Source organism: Boleophthalmus pectinirostris, unplaced genomic scaffold (genome assembly GCF_026225935.1).
Source record: "Boleophthalmus pectinirostris isolate CB_2022bp ecotype Guang Dong unplaced genomic scaffold, ASM2622593v1 HiC_scaffold_8, whole genome shotgun sequence".
Lineage (NCBI taxonomy): Eukaryota > Metazoa > Chordata > Actinopteri > Gobiiformes > Gobiidae > Boleophthalmus > Boleophthalmus pectinirostris.
In genome coordinates this window covers 4,007,514-4,026,698 of record NW_026571515.1, presented here as the reverse complement: position 1 = coordinate 4,026,698, position 19,185 = coordinate 4,007,514, and the positions used below count along the sequence as shown (strand labels likewise).

The window sequence follows — 19,185 nt, the reverse complement described above, 5'->3', positions numbered from 1 at the left end:
ACCTTTGTGGAACCTTTGGTTTTCTACATGATGCTAACAGAGGCTTTGGGAGACTCATGCAGCTCTCAAATGACCCCAAGAGCCCAGAGAACATCAGTGGACTCATTTATAAACCTCACCTCACACTGCTCCAGGTGTTCAAGAAATGACAGAGTAAAAGTAAAAAAAAATTAGCAACAAATCAGATCTGAAGGAGCTGCAAGAAACACAAATGTTCAGATCATTTCATATTGTCACATAAAAGTTCTGTCACTTTAGACTCACTTACAGTGGGACGAGGAACTAAAAGTACCAGGTCTGAGACTGGTTGTCTTCCTAATGATAAAAACACTGAACTGGTCTTTAATACTGAACCGTGGACTCAGCTTCTGTTGAGATGAAGGCAGCGGCATCATCATCATCATCGTCATGTGACAAGTTTAAAAAGTGCTCTTCAGTTTTAATGGAGTGAACTGTTTTGGTGGTGTTCATGACGTTTACGGCTGCACATACAGATGGACCGGGTCAAATGAAAATGCACCCTCAGTGGAATCCTTTTTACTCAGTTTATTTACTCAATAATCCAGGATTATTGGACTGGTATAAATATATTTAAAAAATAACATTTCAAGAATAAATCAAATATATTGAAACCAGCCGTCCGGTGATTCTCTTGTAAATAGACATGTACAAATCATTCACTGTATTTATGTTTGACACACAGAGGAAGGTCTGTCTTCACTTCAGTTCAGTTCATGAGATTAATGACACTTATGGAGCGATATTCTGCTAAACTCTCTTTCGCAGCTTGTATCCCTTTACAAAAATATGAAAAGATTTGATTATTTGAGCACATCTAAGCAACTTTAATATTAGCAACTACTATTCTCCTGTGCACCAGCAGAGGGAGCCCTTGTGCCTCACGCCGATGTTTTACACAACATAAACAATCTAATAAATTCACTTCTTTTCCAAACACGATCATTGAACAAACCCCGACAGAAAGCAGCAAACCAGAGTAAGCACATTTTACACCGAGTAAATGATAAAATTACACTAACAGAACCTGAGGGGCAATAACTTAAACACTTTTCCTGTAACGATATCCAAGTCTGACAATACGATATCGTCACGGTACGATATTTAAGCTCACGATATGGTGGGGAGGCTCACGATTAGGGATGTAACAATATCCAAATCTCTCACTGTGGTATTTTCACGATATGCATCCCACGGTAAGATATTTATTGCGATATTTTGTGGAGGCTCTGAACAAAACTGTGAATATGCGACTTTTTGACAAGACTTAATCCAAAGAACTAAGACTTTAAAGAGTTAAAACTGTTATTTCTTCTTGTAGTCTGCACTGAAATGGAGCAAAGGATCATGGTCTATGTCACGGGTGTCAAACTCATTTTGGTCCGGGGGCCGTATCCAATCGACTTTGATCCCCAAGGGGCCGGATCAGAAAACTCATGTCATATAAACCCCAAAAATAACAATAAGTTCAAATATTTGTGCAGAGAAACACAAATCTATTATAGAAATGTTTTTTAATTGATGAACTCTTATTTATTTTTATTTTGAAACTTTAAGAACAATGTATTTTTAACACAATGTTTTAACATGAACTTGTATGTAAATAGGAATAAATCCATTTTTCTTGTAAAATCCTGCACTCGGCTCCACTTTTCTCATGTTGGACATTTTTCTGATGAGGGTGTCACGGTCAACAGTCAAAACGATCGTCCTTTAAGAGCGTTTGGAAAGAGACAAGTCTTCATTTGTGCTGCTCTGGTGGGAGGGGCCACGTACAGAGACGCTGGAGACGCTGCTGTGATAAACACCACAGAAAATTAACAAGATTTTAATAGAAAATATAATTAAAATATTTTAGTAGAACATCAGCCGAGGGCCAGATTAAAGGTCTTGGAGGGCCGGATCTGGCCCCCGGGCCTTATGTTTGACACCTGTGGTCTATGTAGTTCCCTGTCTTTTTTATCTATTGCTGCACCATAACTTTTACTGTATTTTCCGGGCTATTAGACGCACTCTTAAGCCTCTAACCCTATCAAAAAATGATTGCGCGCCACAATCCAGAGCCCCCCATACATGAATCCACTTGGGTGTCCCAGCACGACTTCAGTAAACTACAAAGCCGCACCACCCACAGAACACACAAACACACACGGAGCAGACAGCGACCGCACAGAGAAAAACACCCACAGACACACTCATCACTCCACGCTAGGGATGGGCATGATTAGTCGATTAATTGGTAATTGATCATTAAGAATTTCATTGATTATGTTCATTTTTAATCGACAAACCGAATGTAGGTTGCTGTGCGTAGTGTAGGGTGACCAAACATCCGTGTCCGGGGACAAACGGGGGTCCGTACATGTGTCTCTCTGAACTCAGAAGGAGCGAGACACAAACAGTCGGTCAGTCTGCAACGTGCTGAAGCGCAAATGCGGATTTAACGATGACTTGTAAAAGAAATTCCCCGCTTTCCATTCCGGTCGAGACAAGTGTGAGTCCATGTGCACAGTGTACAAAGCAGCACATATGTTTCAGTGTCCAGTGGGAAAAAGTTCACCAGGACACAGAAAAACATTAAAAAGCTTTGCCAGGTGAGAGTCGCTCAATGTCGATGACGAGGCCCCGCCCCCCTCCCCCCGTACGCTGTCCTGGTTTTGACAAACACAAATCTGGTCACACTAACCTGTATTTCACTGAGTCGTGTCCTTTATTTTGACAGAAGCTGAACCGCATCAGCGCACAAGAGCTGTTTTTTAATTTGCTTAGTTACTTAGCCATGTGGTTTTAAGTTTTGTTTCTGTGAAACTTGCACAAATCTGAATTAAACACATTATAATGTCAAACGGGCTGATGTGGCTCTAGAGTGGTTATGTTTATATGTCGTAAAGTTGAATTTATTTATGCAGATTAGTAGTGCAGATAGTAATAATAATGATGATCATTTTAATATAAAAACATCCTGACGATCGATTAAGAAAATTGAATCGAATGCCCGTCCCTACTCCCTACACGCCACAACTGAACAAAGCCCAGAGTCACCGTGAACGCGCCAAACAAAGTCCCACTGACCCATCCAATAGGCGAGTTTACATTGTTGACAAAAGCGCGCGTTGCATGCTGGGAATTATTTTGGTCGGCGGCAAGAAACACTAATTCAACATGACGGACGGAGCGAGAAAGCACGTAAAGGGTATTGATCCCGGTTATTTATCCACTCTAACGGCAGAGGACCCAAGACCATTTGACCAGAAATTGGTCATAAACATCGACGGACGACAAATCACCCTTTTCAACCCCGACAAAAGGTGGAACAAACCAAATTTCTGGTCAGAATCTCCAACTACCTGCACAAATATTCACTTTGGTGATATCCACAATGACTTGGTGGAAACTCCTGGGCCATTCACAGCAGAAAAGATGAAAACCTCCAAGAGTCTCGATGTGTTGTTGAACTTGTTGGAGTCCACGGTTTGTTAGGATCTTCTACGTTTGCTCTGCGGATGTTTGAAAACCGTTTAATTCACCGTCAGTGGTTCTTTTCACTCGGAATACGAAAAAGACATTTTCCTTCTTCCATGCTTCTATGTGTGCGTCCGATAATGCAGCAGGAATTTACCATTATCGGGGAGAAATACGCGAGGTTACGCACTGTGTTTGACGCTACCGTGTTTCTTGCCTCCGATCAAAATATTTCCCAGCAGCAACGCGGGCTTTTAATAACAGTGACGTCAGCTGAAACTCGCCTATTGTTCGGTGCGGTTTATTTGTGAAAAAAGTTTGAAAACAGACGATTTAATGACAGTGCGCCTTATAATCCAGAGCGCCTAATAGCCCGGACAATACGGCAATTTAAACAAAGAGACTTGTAATTCGATATATTGTGATGATCCACGACATTATTGTGAGAACTGTGACGATACGATATCGTGATATTTTGGTTATTGTTACATCCCTGCTTTTCATGTCACTTTACTACAGTGTGAGTCTTGTGTTTTTCGCTTGTCGTCCCCTGGAGCAGATCTGATGTGCAGAACTTACAGCTGGAGTGTGTCTGGGGCTTTTGTACTGGAGGAAACAGATGCTCTGGCACAGCTGCTGGATAAAAGTAACACAGTGATAAGATGGAAAAGTCCGTTGGGCAGCACATGTCTCCTTGACAGTTGTGAGCTCCATGTTTGGCTCAGTCTCTTTGCCTTTAAAAAAGCAGGGAGCAGTGGTTCAGGGCCGGGCACCGCGCTCACTGTTCTGTCCGATGGTGCGGGACTTTTGGAACAAACAGGAACAGAACCAGCGCGTGCGTGACGGTACCGGTGCGGAAACCCTGTGAGCCGTACCCAGCCCCGGTCTGAGCCACACGGAACAATGCTGCGGTGTTACAGACTCCCGTAGTTCATATAAAACTATCTCTGAACACGTAAAAACACACACACAAAAATTCATAACAGTCTGGAGGAAAGGCCACTTCAGAAGAGGTACTTCCGGCACGAGTCAGAGCCGCAGCGGCACTCCACTCTGAGACGCTTCTTTGGGGAGCGGGGCAGGTCCGTCAACGTGATACTCGAGTCCAACCTGCTGCTGTCCAGGTCCACCGGGTCAACTGCACACATGAGCCACCAGAGGGCACAGGAGAGTCAGAGGTGTACTTTTCAGCAAATAGAACATTTTCAAAACAATAAAAAGGAACATGGTGATCTAAATATGTTATGTGTGAGCTGTTAATACCCCTTAGAAGTAAAATATCCCCTTTTTAAACATAAATTTAACACAAACACTGTAGCTTAGACAACAATGCAGCAAATACAGTATATGAACCGATTATTTGTTTGGGTCATGCCACACCAAAACTCCAAATGCCCCACTCGACCAGCTCAGATTTGACTTTAAAAATTCTAGAAAGTTCACACACTTTCCAATAGGAAAAGTCCCAAATTTTAGCTCCCAACTCCTTATAGTTTTGTCATTAAAAATATTTTGTCAGCTCCCCCCTGACCTGTTTTGAGCAGAGTTTTCTTTCAGATGGTTGTATCTAAAAAAACTATTTTAAATCCTTCAAATTTTCAAGGGTTAAAATTTGTCAAATGTACTTGTAGAATCTGGACTTTTACACATGTGATTTTGGTTTATCACAGATTTCTGGGGGGTGAATTTGCTTGAAAATTCTCCTCTTCAAATTTGAGGGCATTTTTGAAAGACAAAAAAAATTGGAAAGTGCAATTTCAAAGACAAATTTCAAAGGTTTGATACTGAACATACATCTTCCTACACACACTTTGTATTTTAAAACTGAGCCTCTGTGATGAACTCTCTACGAGATATTAAGTGTTAAAAATGGAAAAGAATAAATTTGGTGCCATCTTTAGCATGTTAGACCAAAAAAATTGCAGCACCCACCAACATAAAATGGACTGTTTTAGAAAGAGTAGATGTCTGTTTTCTAAAATTTGTGATGGTGTTCTGCTTTTTCGCGAAATGAATATTTTGAAAACGAGGGTGTCCGCATACAGGCAGAGCATTCATGGAATATGACGACACTTTGCATTTTTAACACTTAATATCTTGTAGAGAGTTCATCACAGAGGGTCAGTTTTAAAATACAACGTCCACAGCGTGTTTGGGAAGGTTTATGTTCAATATCAAACCTCTGTCTTTGAAACTGCACTTTCCTCAGTCCTTCAAAGATGCCCTCAGATTTGAAGAGTAGAATTTTTGAGCAATCTGTGATAAACCAAAAGCACATGTGTAAAAGTCCAGATTCTTCAAGTAAATTTGACAAATTTTAACCCTTGAAAATTTGAAGGATCGAACTTAAATCATTTTTTAGATACAGCTCAAAACTGTGAAAATGTGTCGCATAAACAAGTTTCCTTCCTCTGAACAAACAATAAAACTTCAGCTGTAACAAAATTATTTAGTAAAATAAATCAGAAAATACAACTGATGATATATCGAGTCTGCAGCCCACGATATCGATACTGTATCCTCACTTTAAACGATACGATATATTGATATTTCAATATTTTTGCACACCCCTATTTAGTGCTCGCACATCGTGTTTCTGTTGTTAGCCATAACACGTCTATGCATTTAGGTTTAATACACTGTACAAACTCAGTCCAAACTTTACATGTGGATTTATCTGTAGTTATCAGTCCTGTCAACATAAAATAAAAACTCTTGCGGTCCTGACACTCTGCTCTGCTCAAAACGAAAATCGAGCTCGATCAACAACAGGAAAAAAATAGTGATTCTTTTTTTTTCCGTATCACCCAGCCCTAAGGAATCCTATAATATAACAAGAACCTATGCTACAGAAGCCGAGAAGGGTCACAACAAATACAAATGCGACAACACACCAAAAAAAGTCACAACGGAAGTGACCGCGGGACTCTATTTTCCGACGGACCGATCAAGCGGCAAGTGAAGAAGAAGAACTACAACGTGAAAAGTAAAGGAACGGAGAAGTTGGAAACGTAAGTAAAAGTAATTTATTGTTTTATCATTATTCGTTTGTGTTGTGGCGTTTGTATTTGTTGCAGCGTTTGCGTTTGTTTTGACCCTCTCGGCTTCTGTACTATGCAGATATTGACATTTGATTGACTCTGTCCCTGGCCTGTAGGGGGCGCACGGAGCAGGACTCACTCTGCATCTTGTAGTCGAAGGTGAGCTCCTCCCCGGCGCAGATGGATCGTGTGGAGAACAGGGCGATCCTGGGCAGCCGCTCGTCGATGTTGTCTATGAAGACGTTAAACACCTGCAGGTTTGGAGTGCACTGCGGAGAAACAGGAGAGGCGGGATCACACACGGGGGGACTTTTAATCACGCTTCACGTATCACATATCACGCTGTTTTCTGATCTATGTTATAGTACAGTTTCTTCATCACAAACAGACCTGGAGTTGAGTTTTATTTCAAACATTCACACATGTTTAACACATAAACCCTGCAGATTTAGGCTAAGTTCTTCTCTCAAACTCACATCACTCACAGCGTTCAGCTCAAATGAAGCTCCTGATGTTCACAGTTACAGGAGCAAATTTGCAGCCAGGCTCTTTATTCGGAACAGGATTTTTTTGAGGAACAAAAAAACACCACATCAGTGTATCCCAAAGAGGAGAGCCAGGCTTTGTAATTTAATGTGACATTTTTCCATCGAACATTTGCTGATGTTTCAATCTCCTGTGTTTTTCCTTAAAAAAAAAAAAATCTAAGGGTTTGTCGGCCAAATCGAGGTGCAGCGTTTTTAAATGTCTCTTAAGTTTCCTCTGCTTCAGACTCTTGTTTTTCGCTGCAGATGAGTCACATTTTTCAGCACAATTTATAAAGCCATAACTCAAAAAAATAGTCTTTGCACGGCCTTGCTGGTCATTTTCTTTTCTTTGCTGGGGGATCCCTGCTCCACAGCGTTAATGCCTCATTTCCATCTGTTATTTTCAGTTCTGACAACACTCGCACCAGCTTCATTGTAGACTGGCTCCTGACTTCCCTCGCTTCCCTGAAGTGCTCTGACCTTTGCTCATTTATTCCCTATTTTTTGGTCAACCAAGCATTTCTGTAGCCTGATTCATCAGCCGGTTTCACTTCGTACAAACCGTCTGACCTCACAGTGTTAGGATTCGTTCACTCGACAGTAGGCGGGTACTTTTTATCATTTAATGGTATTAGGGATGGGCATTTGATGAAATTTTCTTAATCGATCGTCGGAAGAATTAACGATCGATTATCGATTAATCATTAACGTTTTTATATTAAAATGATCATCATTATTATTACTATCTGCACTACTAATCTGCATAAATACATTCAACTTTACACATATAAACCGTAACGACTCTAGAGCCACATCAGCTGTTTGACATTATAATGTGTTTAATTCAGTTTTGTTCAAATCTCACAGAAACAAAACTTAAAACTGCATCGCTAATTTGCATAAACTCAGTGAAGATAAAACTCCAGCTCTTGTGTCGCTGATGTGGTTCAACTTCTGTTGGATTAAAAGACATGACTCAGGTGAATACAGGTTAGTGTGACCAGATTTGTGTTTGTCAAAACCAGGACAGCGTACGGGGGGAGGGGGGCGGGGCCTCGTCATCCACATTGAGCGACTCTCACCTGGTAAAACTTTTTCCCACTGGACACAGAAACATATGTGCTGCTTTATCCACTGTGCACATGGACTCACACTTGTCCCGAACGCAACAGAAAGCCTGGAATTCCTTGTACAAATCATCGTTAAATACGCTGTTTGATCACGCTACGCACAGCAACCTACAGTCGGTTTGTCGATTAAAATTTACGTAATCAATAAAATTCTTAATGATCAATTATCGAGTAATCATGCCCATCCTTAACTGGTATATTAAGCTTTTCCCAAATCCTGTAGGAAGAAGGACAATAACGTCTTTCCCCTTGATAAAATTCACCAAACATTCTCTTAGTTCCGGCTTTAAATCCTCGATCTCGGGAATCGTTGACAACACAGAATATATGGCTCTTTGCTGATTGGCTGGTGCCCGAACTCGCACTTCCGGGGTTTTTCCGAACCATCTATTGTAGTTTGATTCCTGACCTAGTTGCTGGAGAGAAATGAAACTGAACGGAGGCACTAGATGGCGCCACCTGAGGGTCGCGACTGAAACACTGATGTAGAGCAGGTTAATCCAAACATTTTAAGACCAAAACGACGAGGCTCACAGCAGCAGGTACAGAGAGAGAGACGACGATATTCTAATGTAAGTCAATGGGAGCGAGTCAGAAGGAGCCAAAATGAACACAATAAACTGGGTAAAGTGGTGTCTTATAACTGGAATTGGGTGTTATGTTGTGCACGGTGCAGATTACAGAGCCTGGGGTGTGTGTACATGCGTGTTCATGTGTGTGTGTGGGTGGGTGGCGGTTCGTCTTGAGAGTCTGACAACATATTTCAGAGACACACCCGTTTCTAACAGTCGGCTCTGAGCGTTTTGTGCAGCGTCAAACATTGGACAGATTTGACTTCTCCATTCCAGCGACGCACAGGAAGAGCACCGTCAGGAGGAAGAGGGCGGCTCTACAGCTCAAAGATTAATGCAATCAAACTGAAATCTCAAATGCTGCATTTTTTAAAAACCACAATCAACTAAGTCTCCCAGCTTATTCTGCATAAAACCCTGTAGTTTACATCTGTACTGAGGTGGAAAGTTGGAAAGTAAAAGTCAAAAAGTACTCTGAACAGGACTCAAAAGTAGAAATATTTTTGATTGTTTGAGACTTGAGGAGGAAACAAACAAGCTAAAAATAACCTCTTACTTTTAACATGTTTGTAGTTTAGTAGTAGTAGGTAGTAAAATAAAAAAAATCTAAATAAAACGGTAAGAGAAAAGATATGAATTCAAGTGTTTCTCAAGTGTTGAGGAAAATTCGGCACAAATCTGTATCAAAATCACGACGTTCGAAGCTTCAAAATATCTCAAAAACTGTGAAATTCATCATGAGATTCGTAGCATTCAGTCGGTTTCACTTCATGGAAACCGTCTGACCTCGCAGCATTAAGATTCGTTCACTCGACAGTAGGCGAATATTTTTTTATTTAACCAATCGCTGCTGTTTGGTCATGACGTATGTAATGCCCCAAATCCCGGAGGAAGAAAGACTCTTGATAAAATTCACCAAACATTCTCTTTGTTCCGGCTTTAAATCCTCGATCCGCGAATCGTTCCCAACTAGGGATGGGCATTCAATTAAATTTTCTTAATCGATCGTCAGGAGAAATAACAATCGATTATTGATTAATCATTAACGTTTTTATATTAAAATTATCATCATTATTATTACAATCTGCACTACTAATCTGCATAAAGAAATTCAACTTTACGACATATAAACCATAACCACTCTAGAGCCACATCAGTCCGTTTGACATTATGTGTTTAATGAAGATTTGCACAACTCTCACAGAAACAAAACTTAAAACCACATGACTAATTTGCATAAACTAAGCCAAGAAAAAGAACAGCTCTTCTGTCGCTGATGTGGTTCAATTTCTGTCGGACTAAAAGACATGACTCAGTGGAATACAGGTTAGTGTGACCAGATTTGCGTTTGTCAAATCCAGGACACCGTACGCAAGGTGGGAGGTGGGGACTCGTCATTGACATTGAGCGACTCTCACCTGGCAAAACTTTTTCCCACTGGACACCGACACATATGTGCTGCTTTATACACTGTGCACATGGACTCACACTTGTCCCGGCCACAACGGAAAGCGTGGAATTTCTTGTACAAATCATCGTTAAATACGCATTTGCGCTTCGGCATGTTGCAGACTGACCGACTGTTTGTGTCTCGCTCCTTCTGATGCAGAGACACATGTATGGACCTGTTTGTCCCTGGACACGGACGTTTGGTCACCCTACGCTACGCATAGCAACCTACATTCGGTTTGTCGATTAAAGATGAACATAATCGATGAAATTCTTAATGATCAAAAACAAAAACTGCAGCATTCACAATTTGCTAATTGCACCCATTAAAATTCCACATGGAGTTCACTGTGAGACTCTGTGCCCCCCTGGGTCTGGGTCTGGATCTGTACGACACTCTGGAACTCTTTAGGACTTTATGAAATGGACAGAGAAATGGCTTCTACACGACTCAGTACATACACACTGTACTCAGAACAGATGAGAGAATATGAGGCCTCCAGTACAAGGCAGCGGTGTCATGATGCCCTTCCCTACACCTTTGGGGTTTTTTTCTCAGCGTCAGGGGTGAGGGGTCATACTCACACTGTGGTTGACAAAGTGGGAGATGTTTCCGTAGTGCGCGGCGTCCACCGTGTACACGTCCTCCACGTAGTCGAGGTCAAACAGGTAGGTGGAGCCCTGACTGTCGTACTCACGGCCGCGCTTCTCCGCCTCCTCGTTGGTGATGATCTGGGAACAGAAGATTCCACAGTCACGTCTTTTCAAGGGACAAAACGCTGTGTGACGTGGACTGTGTCTCCAGACAAACATGAAAACCTAATGCACCACAAAATAGAACATAAAATAAGGTCCATTTTTCAAAGTGTCAGTTGTGTTCGGACAGTGAGTGGCGCCTCTTCTGACACGTACAAACTCTCATGAACAGGACCTGCTTGTTCAGCCTGTCAGGAGCAGTGGGTGAGTGTGGGGACGTCCTCAGATGTGACAGCTGCACTAAGGTGAAAATACAACTACATCATAGTGAAGACGATGTAAACTGGTGGTTCCCAAACGGAGGTCTGGGGCCCCCTGGGGGCCTCAGAAGCACTGCAGGGGGACACCCAAAGGTTGTCTAAGAAGCAGCTGAGTTTGGCATTAAATGTACATAAATATCTCTTAACAGTGACTCAAAGAGATTAACACTTTGACCCATGTGTCAAAGTGTTAAGCACTTCTGCCTCACAGCACCAAGGAGCTGCTTTAGATTTCTGAGCACAACACATTTGAAGAGTGTGTGGCGGCCCAGTGTTGCTCAGATCGTCTCGGGGCCCGCGCCTCGGAGCCCGTGTCTCACCTCTCCGATGTACTCCATGACGAAGGTGTTTTTGTTGATGTGTTGGAGCGTGCGGACGCCCCAGCCGCGCCCGTTCTCCGTCCTGAAGATGCACAGGTCAAACTGGATGCCCCTCTGGACCACCCTGTTGGGGCAGTCGGGGCCGCACCTGCAGCGGGAGTTACACTCGTAGATGGGCTCCCCGGCGCGCACGCGCAGCCTCTGCTTCTCGTTGTAGGCGATTCGGTGCAAAGAGGCGCCAGGGCAGCACCCGTCCACCGGGTCCTCTATACAGTTAGTGCACTCACAGCCCACGGCCATCTCATCCAGCACGATGCCCGGGCCGGGCTTGTAGTTGTTGATGTAGGTGAAGTTTCTGGGCGGTCCCTCGAGGTCCACGTCGTTGACCACGTAGATGCGGCCGGGGTGGTTGCTGGTGTGGTTGAGGTGGGCTTGCCAGCGCTCCAGTCTCTGCCGGAGTTTGGCCTTTTTGGCGAGGAGCGAGGAGATCTCTTTGTCCAGTCTGCGCGGCACACAGCGCCTCTTGTGGCGGCGCAGCTCCTTCTCCAGGTCCACGTGGAACTGCTTCATCAGTTTTCGACACTTGAGGTTGGACTTTGGCTCCCACGTGTTCTCCGCCTCCGCAAACCCTCGCCACTTCACCAGGTAGAACTCCTCCTCCTGCAACACCACACAAGGCTTTGTTCAAGAGAGTTATGACGCACATTCTACTCTAAGAATTTATTTATATAGTTTAACTTTTACAAATTTTAAAAGGGGAATTACTCAGCGCTATATTTAAATTCATACATGTCTGAGTAATCCTGTATTGTTCTACCACCCGTCACCGTTTGGTGACTGAAACCTGTGGTAAATATTTATCAGAGTTTCACATCAGTCAAGAAGCCGTACAAAAACACAGGAAGTAGCACTTAGTTCTAAAATGCACCTCTAATACTTCATCTAATTTAATTGAACAAAACAAAGGTGTAATAGTCTGATCATAACTACTGTGTAATTTAGACAAGTCTTGGTCCTGTTTACATTATGGCTCCAGGAAATTATAAACAGGGCAGGATTTTCTGTAAAATCTTTAATATTATGATGATAACTATGTTTTAGTCAAATGAATCGTCTAATCCCGCAGTGTCAAACTCAAATTCACAGAGGCCAAAATTAAAAACTGGGACTAGGTTGTAGCCAAACTAAATATTTACACACCTGCATGTTTTCTCATCTTTCAAGATCTGTAATGTTAAACCTTTTCTCATTAAAATAAATGTTAAGTAATAACACAATTTTAAATAAATAATGTCTCTACAGTCTCTGTAGCTGGCGGGCAGCTCTAATACATATTTTAATATGATTTCGCAGGCCAAATATATTATAAGTCTGTCGTGTCTGGTCTAATCTGTCATATGCACTTTAAACGGTTCATATTACGATATTTTCTGATTTATGTTACGTTTCCTCATCACAAAGACCTGGAGCTGTGTTTTATTTCATTCACACATGTTTAACGAACAAATCCTGCATATTTAAGTTATTCTCTCAATCAGAAAACACTGTTCCACCTTGTGATGTCATGTGGTAATACAGTAGGTGCTCCACTTTGTTTTGAAACTCCATACACCTTCACGAGAATCATTCGGATCATTTCAGACTTGAATTTGCCCATTTCTACAGAGCGTACTGTAAAAAGGGGCTGTTAACTTGAAAACTACCACTACATGTCATCACAAAGTGGAACAGAGCATTTTTTGACGTTGGAGATGTAGAGAAACTAATAATAAACGGTTACTCATACGTGTGTTTAACCCTCATACAGCGTCTGTACAGCTATTTTAACAGGAAGAGCTCTACATTTTCTCTTCATCTGACAGGTCCAGGTCTGATACCAACATTATAACAGGACTTAAAGCTCACAAGAATCCATTTTCTGTAATATAGGCAGTGTTGGGAGTGAGATTTTTAAAATGTATTCCCCTACAGATTACAGATTACATACACCAAAATGTAGTTTGTAACGTAATCCATTAAATTACTTAAAGTGAGTAATGTAATCTGAATACTTTGGATTACTTGGTTTGTTGTAGAGAAGCAAAGACGAGGAAATCGTAACATAAGATTTTTTATCTGCCAAAAGAAAATAAAAAGCCCAGACTTTACTGAACCAAATGAAAAATATTATTGATAGAAGACGAGGAGACATGTCCAGACAGCATGATTTAGTCCTGTTAAATCCTGTTTGAGACATAGTTTAGACCTGGTTTTAGTCCTGGTTTACTCCTGGTTTAGTCCTAGTTTAAACCTAGTTTAAACCTGGCTTTGGTCCTGGGTTTGGACCTGGTTTAGACCTGGTTTGGACCTGGGTTTGGACCTGGTTTTAGACCTGGTTTAGTGTTCGGCAATGAGTGGAATTACCAAAAAAATAAAAAAATAAAAAGTGAAATGTGAAAAAAATGTGAAAACAGGAAAATACCTCTGTGTAATCCATTTATTTCAACCAAGTAACTGTAATCCAATTACCACTCACTGAAACAGTAACTGTAACTGAATACAGTTACTCATAATTTGTACTCTGATTACATAACTCCGGTACATGAAATCTGTTACTCCCCAACACTGAATATAGGACCTTTAATAGTCCAACTTTAGACCTGGTACAGTCCTGTTTTTAGACTCCCAGAACCACGTATCTTTCTTATGGTGCTTGGAGTGAGTAGTCGACTCGTACCTTGGTCCTCTTGTAGTCGCAGATGAACTCCACTTCATACTCGTGCACATTGGTCCGGTTCACCCCCAGGTCTTTACAGTACAGCTCCTCCAGGCGGCACAGCGTCTCCGTCTCCTCCCAGGACATCTTACAGGGCACATGGCACTCTGCAACGTACACAAAACGCCTTTTTACTCACAAACGTTTAGCTCACAGTGACCGGATTTTCAAAAGTCAATATTGGGACACACCCGGGTTGGGATGTTTGGTGTAAATAAAACTGCTTTATGATCATTTGCAAACACATTTTTCTGGTATTTTGGCAAAACAAATGATAATTTATGCTCCTTTTTACTGCTGGTGGGGAACAGATTGGTCAAAAATTGTGATAATCCTGTTTTAGACCTGATGTAGTCCTGGTTTAGATTAAATTGGTCCAAAATAGGGACACATGGGACATTTCTTGTATAAAACTAGGACAAATCACTGGTTTTGAATAAATCTTCTAGGAGAGGGGACACAAAAAAATTGGGACATCCCTGGTTTGGTTTGGATGGCAATAAATAAATTGTGAAATGAATGCATAATTAAGGGAAACTGTTCTGCACTCGGGACTAATGTGAGTCAATATAGTCACATTTTCTTTGTATTTTGTCATTTTTATGCAGTTTTTCTGTAGTTTACCTAAACAAATTACAATTTATGACTCTCTTTACTGTTGGCAGGGATGAAATTGGTCAAAAATTGGGACACCTGACACATTTCTTGCATAAACCTGGGACAAATTAGTGGTTTTGGATAAATCTGCCTGGACAAGGGACACAGGGCTCATAACTGGGACTGTCCCGGGTAAATAGGGACGTGTGGTCACCTTAGTTTAACTCGAACATGATGGGACTCAGAGCAGATGAGGAAGATCCTCACGCGTTACGCATTACGCATATGGTGCCCAAAATGTGAATTCCGGCGTGCCAAATATTACTTCCTTAAATATTACGCACAGATCAGAAAAAAACAACACGAACACGAGACTGCACTGTTGCATTTTGCACTTAGATAAGCAAAATTAAGTTAAATGAACAAAGAAAGCGAGCGCGTACGCATCAAGGTTTAATTCCGTGTCGGTGCAAGACAAACTCTGCCTTGTTTGCAACATTTGCGCTTCGTCGCTTGTTTAAATTTCAGCCCAGCGAGACATTATGCCGCCACAAGCTCAGTTTTTGCACTTAAATAATATTCAAAGCTGCAGAACGTTAATAATTTATAGTTTTTAAGTAGTTTTACCTTTCAAATATTCCGCCATGTTTCCCACAAGCCGCCAAAACGGTACAAAGCGGGAGGGCGGGCGCAGCGGCTGACGGGGAGCCAGGCCGCGCTGTGATTGGCTGGAGCGCTGCAAATCGTCGTCTGATTGGTCGGTGAAGGGAAAAAGGGGCGGGGTTTGTGAATTGAACGAAGCTAGTGAGATTCGCGAAAGGTTTACGGAAACGACGTAACGTAGAAACGGATTCAAGCTACGTTTATAGCGGAAGCAAGCGACGTAAAACCGGAATTGAGACACTTTTTTTTTTTTTTTTAAATACTGCAGAAAGCCAGATATAAAACAAAAAAGGCAAAGAGGCCGGGTTTCTTCTGTCTTTTTTTGTACGTCTTTTTTTTTTTTTTTTTTTCTGCGCATTTGTTGTGTTTTGGTTTTGAAGTGATCCTGTTTGGTGCCTGTTTGTTTACTTCTGGGGTTCTGAAATAAAATAAATAAATAAATAAATAAAATAAAATAGGCACCTCACAAAAGTACACAAATCACTCAAAACTCAACAAATGCTCAAGAAAAAAATAAAATAAAAAATTAGGCACCTCATAAAAGTACACAGATCACCTAAAACCTAATAAATGCTCAAGAAAAAAGAAAAAAAATAATAAAATACAATTAGGCACCTCACAAAAGAACACAGATCACCTAATACTCAACAAATGCTCAAGAAAAAAAATAAAAAATAAAAATTAGGCACCTCACAAAAGTACACAGATCACCTAAAACCCAATAAATGCTCAAGAAAAAAAATAAAATAAAATAAAATACAATTAGGCACCTCACAAAAGAACACAGATCACCTGAACCCAACAAATGCTCAAGAAAAAAATTTAAAAAAAAATTAGGCACCTCACAGAAGTAGACAGATCACCTGAACCCAACAAATGCTCAAGAAAAAAAAAATTATTAAAAAAAATAGGCACCTCACAAAAGTACACAGATCACCAAAACCCAACAACCCAACAGTGAAGAAAAACACATTTACATACAAAAAGGGCTATTTCAAAGCTCCATTTCAAAAGAACAAAACAGACTCACTCAAAAAGGGCTCAAGAAACCCGGCCTCCTTTCTCCCAACTAGGCCCAATGAGACAACAAAAAGCCTCAGGTCAGTCTTTAAGTGTTCCACGTTTGGTTTTTATCTTTCAAAAAACAGCGTTTCTAAATAATGTGTTCTCCTAAAATCAATAACTTGTTGATACCAAATTCCATTCTTTTATCATCTATTAATACACCAATGTTTATTTTCTTTTATGGAAGCCAAGACTGAAAATTAAACCCACATTGTTGCAAAAAACGGCACAAGTGGAGTTTGGAATTAGGTGGCATTCCAAAAAAATTCCAAAGAGCCGATTCGATCCGCTGTAACAACATACTCTTCTTCACTCAAGCAGAAAAGTAAAGAAAGAGTTCACGATTTGCATGAAATGTCAAGTGTCATGTCTCGAGTGTAACCAAAAGGGGGCGCTGTTTCACGGTTATGTTCTGCCATTTAATCTTAGTTAAATGGCACAGTCCCAGTTTTTAACCTTGTGTCCCGGCAGATTTGTCCCAGTTTAATACAAGAAATGTCCCCGGTGTCCCTATTTTTTACCAATCTGATCCCTGCCAACATTTGTTTAGGTAAAATACAGAAAAGCTGCATAAAAACAACCAAAACACAAAGAAAATGTGACTATACTGACTCACACACTCGTTTCACAATTTTATTTTTACCAACTGCCACAAACCGAGAGTGTCCCAGATTTTTATTTTGAAAATCTGGTCACACTAATCTTTGTTCAATTGTATTTTTGTTTGTAAAATTATACAAAAATTTTACAAACAGAAAAGAAAGAAGTACTCAGTTTTGTTACATAAGTAAAAGTACAGATACCGGATCAAAAAATAGTAAAAGTATCACATGAAAAAATGTAGTAAAGGTATTAACGTACCTGTTTAAAAATGTACGTAGAGTGAAAAGTAAAATTATTATTAATTATTATTAATTTAGCACAGATTTTGACGTCTTATAAAGCTTCACTTGTACTGATTTGAAATTTGTTTAATGAAAACAACTGAATCAGTATTTTTTGTTGCTGTTTTTATTAGTGTGTTTTTGTTTGTTTACATTTCAGCAGGTCTCAGACAATTATGAAAATACTTTTATTTTTCAGTCCTGTTCAAAAATGTAGTGGATTATAAAGTACAGATATAGTACCTGCTCTCAAATGCAGTGAAGTCAAATTAAAAGTATCCACTAGAATCTACTCTAAATATATATTAGATATATGAGGTATATTAAATGTATACTAAAATGTACAGAACTTTACATCTTTTTCTTAGTTGCGTTGCATTATACATTTTGTGTGATTAAATGCATCTGCAGTTTCATTAATCGGTGTGTGTTGTGGAAACACAGATGCAGAGTTCTATTATGATTGAGTCAGAGTGAACAATAGAGGACAGAGCCCCACCTGCTCTGGGCCTCTCTTTGTCCTCACGGCAAAACGAGGAGATGAGGAATGACATCTTCACGGTGAGCTGTGCCCGAGCGGACAACAACACCAAAACAACGTCTTTTACCCCAATCCACAAATCCTTGGAGAACAGCAGGAAGTGTCCATTAAAGCTGAACAATTTTAAGAAAAAATTGTATTGTGAGTTTTCTGTCAGATATTGCCATTTCGTTTTCATCCACAATTTTTTTCAAATCAAGTTTCAGTGCACATGAACATTTGCAAACATCACAGAAACTTACATCATACCAGAATCCTGCACCGATGATTTGACACTGGACCGTAAAGCCCAGTTTATGGTCCAGTGTCAAATCATCTGCTTCACGATGCAGAGAGGTTGTGCTGATGTGAACCCCCTACACAGAGCGTCTGCGTCGACCGACGTCACCTCTGACTCTAGCTATGTGTCAAAATGACGCAGACAGCAGGAGAAGCGACGTAGACAATAAGGGCTGTGATTGGTCGTCTCTACCACCGCTCTACAGACATTCACTGTTCTCCACTTTCCTTTCAGTCAATATACACTGATTAATAATGTGCTTCATACAGCTTTGTGCACATTTGTTTAATTTTACAGAAACTAAACTTAAAACCACATGGCAAATTTGCATAAACTACAGTATAAGCTCTGAAAAAACAGCTGCTCCTTGCTCTGAGGCCTTGGCCTTTAACAGCACTGAGGGCAATGAGGCCAAAATGAGGAGGCTCTTACAGCACTTACAGAGAGAGGGGCCACGGTTTTTCAATACAAACTGAACTGGGCCAGAGTCGATGGAGCTGGAAGTGTCCCCATGCTCACTTCCTGTGTGGAATGCGTTGCAGTTTATCTACATATGTCCATTTATATAAACATCCCTGGTCATACTACAGTGACAGAGTTGGTCTCCTGTCTCATCTCCACAGAGCTGCTCTCTTCTCTGGGTTTGGGGCTGAGCTTTGGGAAGTTGAACGTCTCCAGTGGTGCGTACTCGATCCTGCACAGACTGTCCCCACTGCCGCGCCTGTCCTCCTCTGCTCCACCGCCCCTGTCCTGGTCCCTGTCCTGGTCCCTGTCCTGGTCCCTGTCCTGGTCCCTCTTCTGGTCCCTCTTCTGGTCCCTCTTCTGGTCCCTGTCCTGGTCCCTGTCCTGGTCCCTCTTCTGGTCC

The 19,185-nt window shown here is 41.2% G+C and overlaps 2 protein-coding genes across 2 annotated transcripts in view; both read right to left on the bottom strand.

Annotated features, from left to right (window-relative positions):
* Positions 1 to 531: 531 nt before the first annotated feature.
* On the bottom strand, positions 532 to 15,561 carry LOC110156027 (histone-lysine N-methyltransferase SUV39H1). The gene is made up of 6 exons (XM_020920212.2): positions 15,515 to 15,561; positions 14,252 to 14,397; positions 11,536 to 12,195; positions 10,785 to 10,931; positions 6,661 to 6,790; positions 532 to 4,618 (listed from the first exon to the last, which is right to left on the bottom strand). The coding sequence occupies exons 1-6, from the start codon at positions 15,531 to 15,533 to the stop codon at positions 4,485 to 4,487; spliced, it is 1,236 nt and encodes a 411-aa protein (XP_020775871.1). The 5' UTR covers positions 15,534 to 15,561; the 3' UTR covers positions 532 to 4,484.
* Positions 15,562 to 18,899: 3,338 nt separating this feature from the next.
* Positions 18,900 to 19,185, bottom strand: part of si:dkey-16n15.6 (organic solute transporter subunit alpha) — a 7,945-nt gene continuing 7,659 nt past the window's right edge. The window contains exon 7 of the mRNA XM_055165619.1: positions 18,900 to 19,185. This exon is cut by the window's right edge and continues 262 nt beyond it. Coding sequence (XP_055021594.1) covers positions 18,900 to 19,185 — 286 coding nt within the window.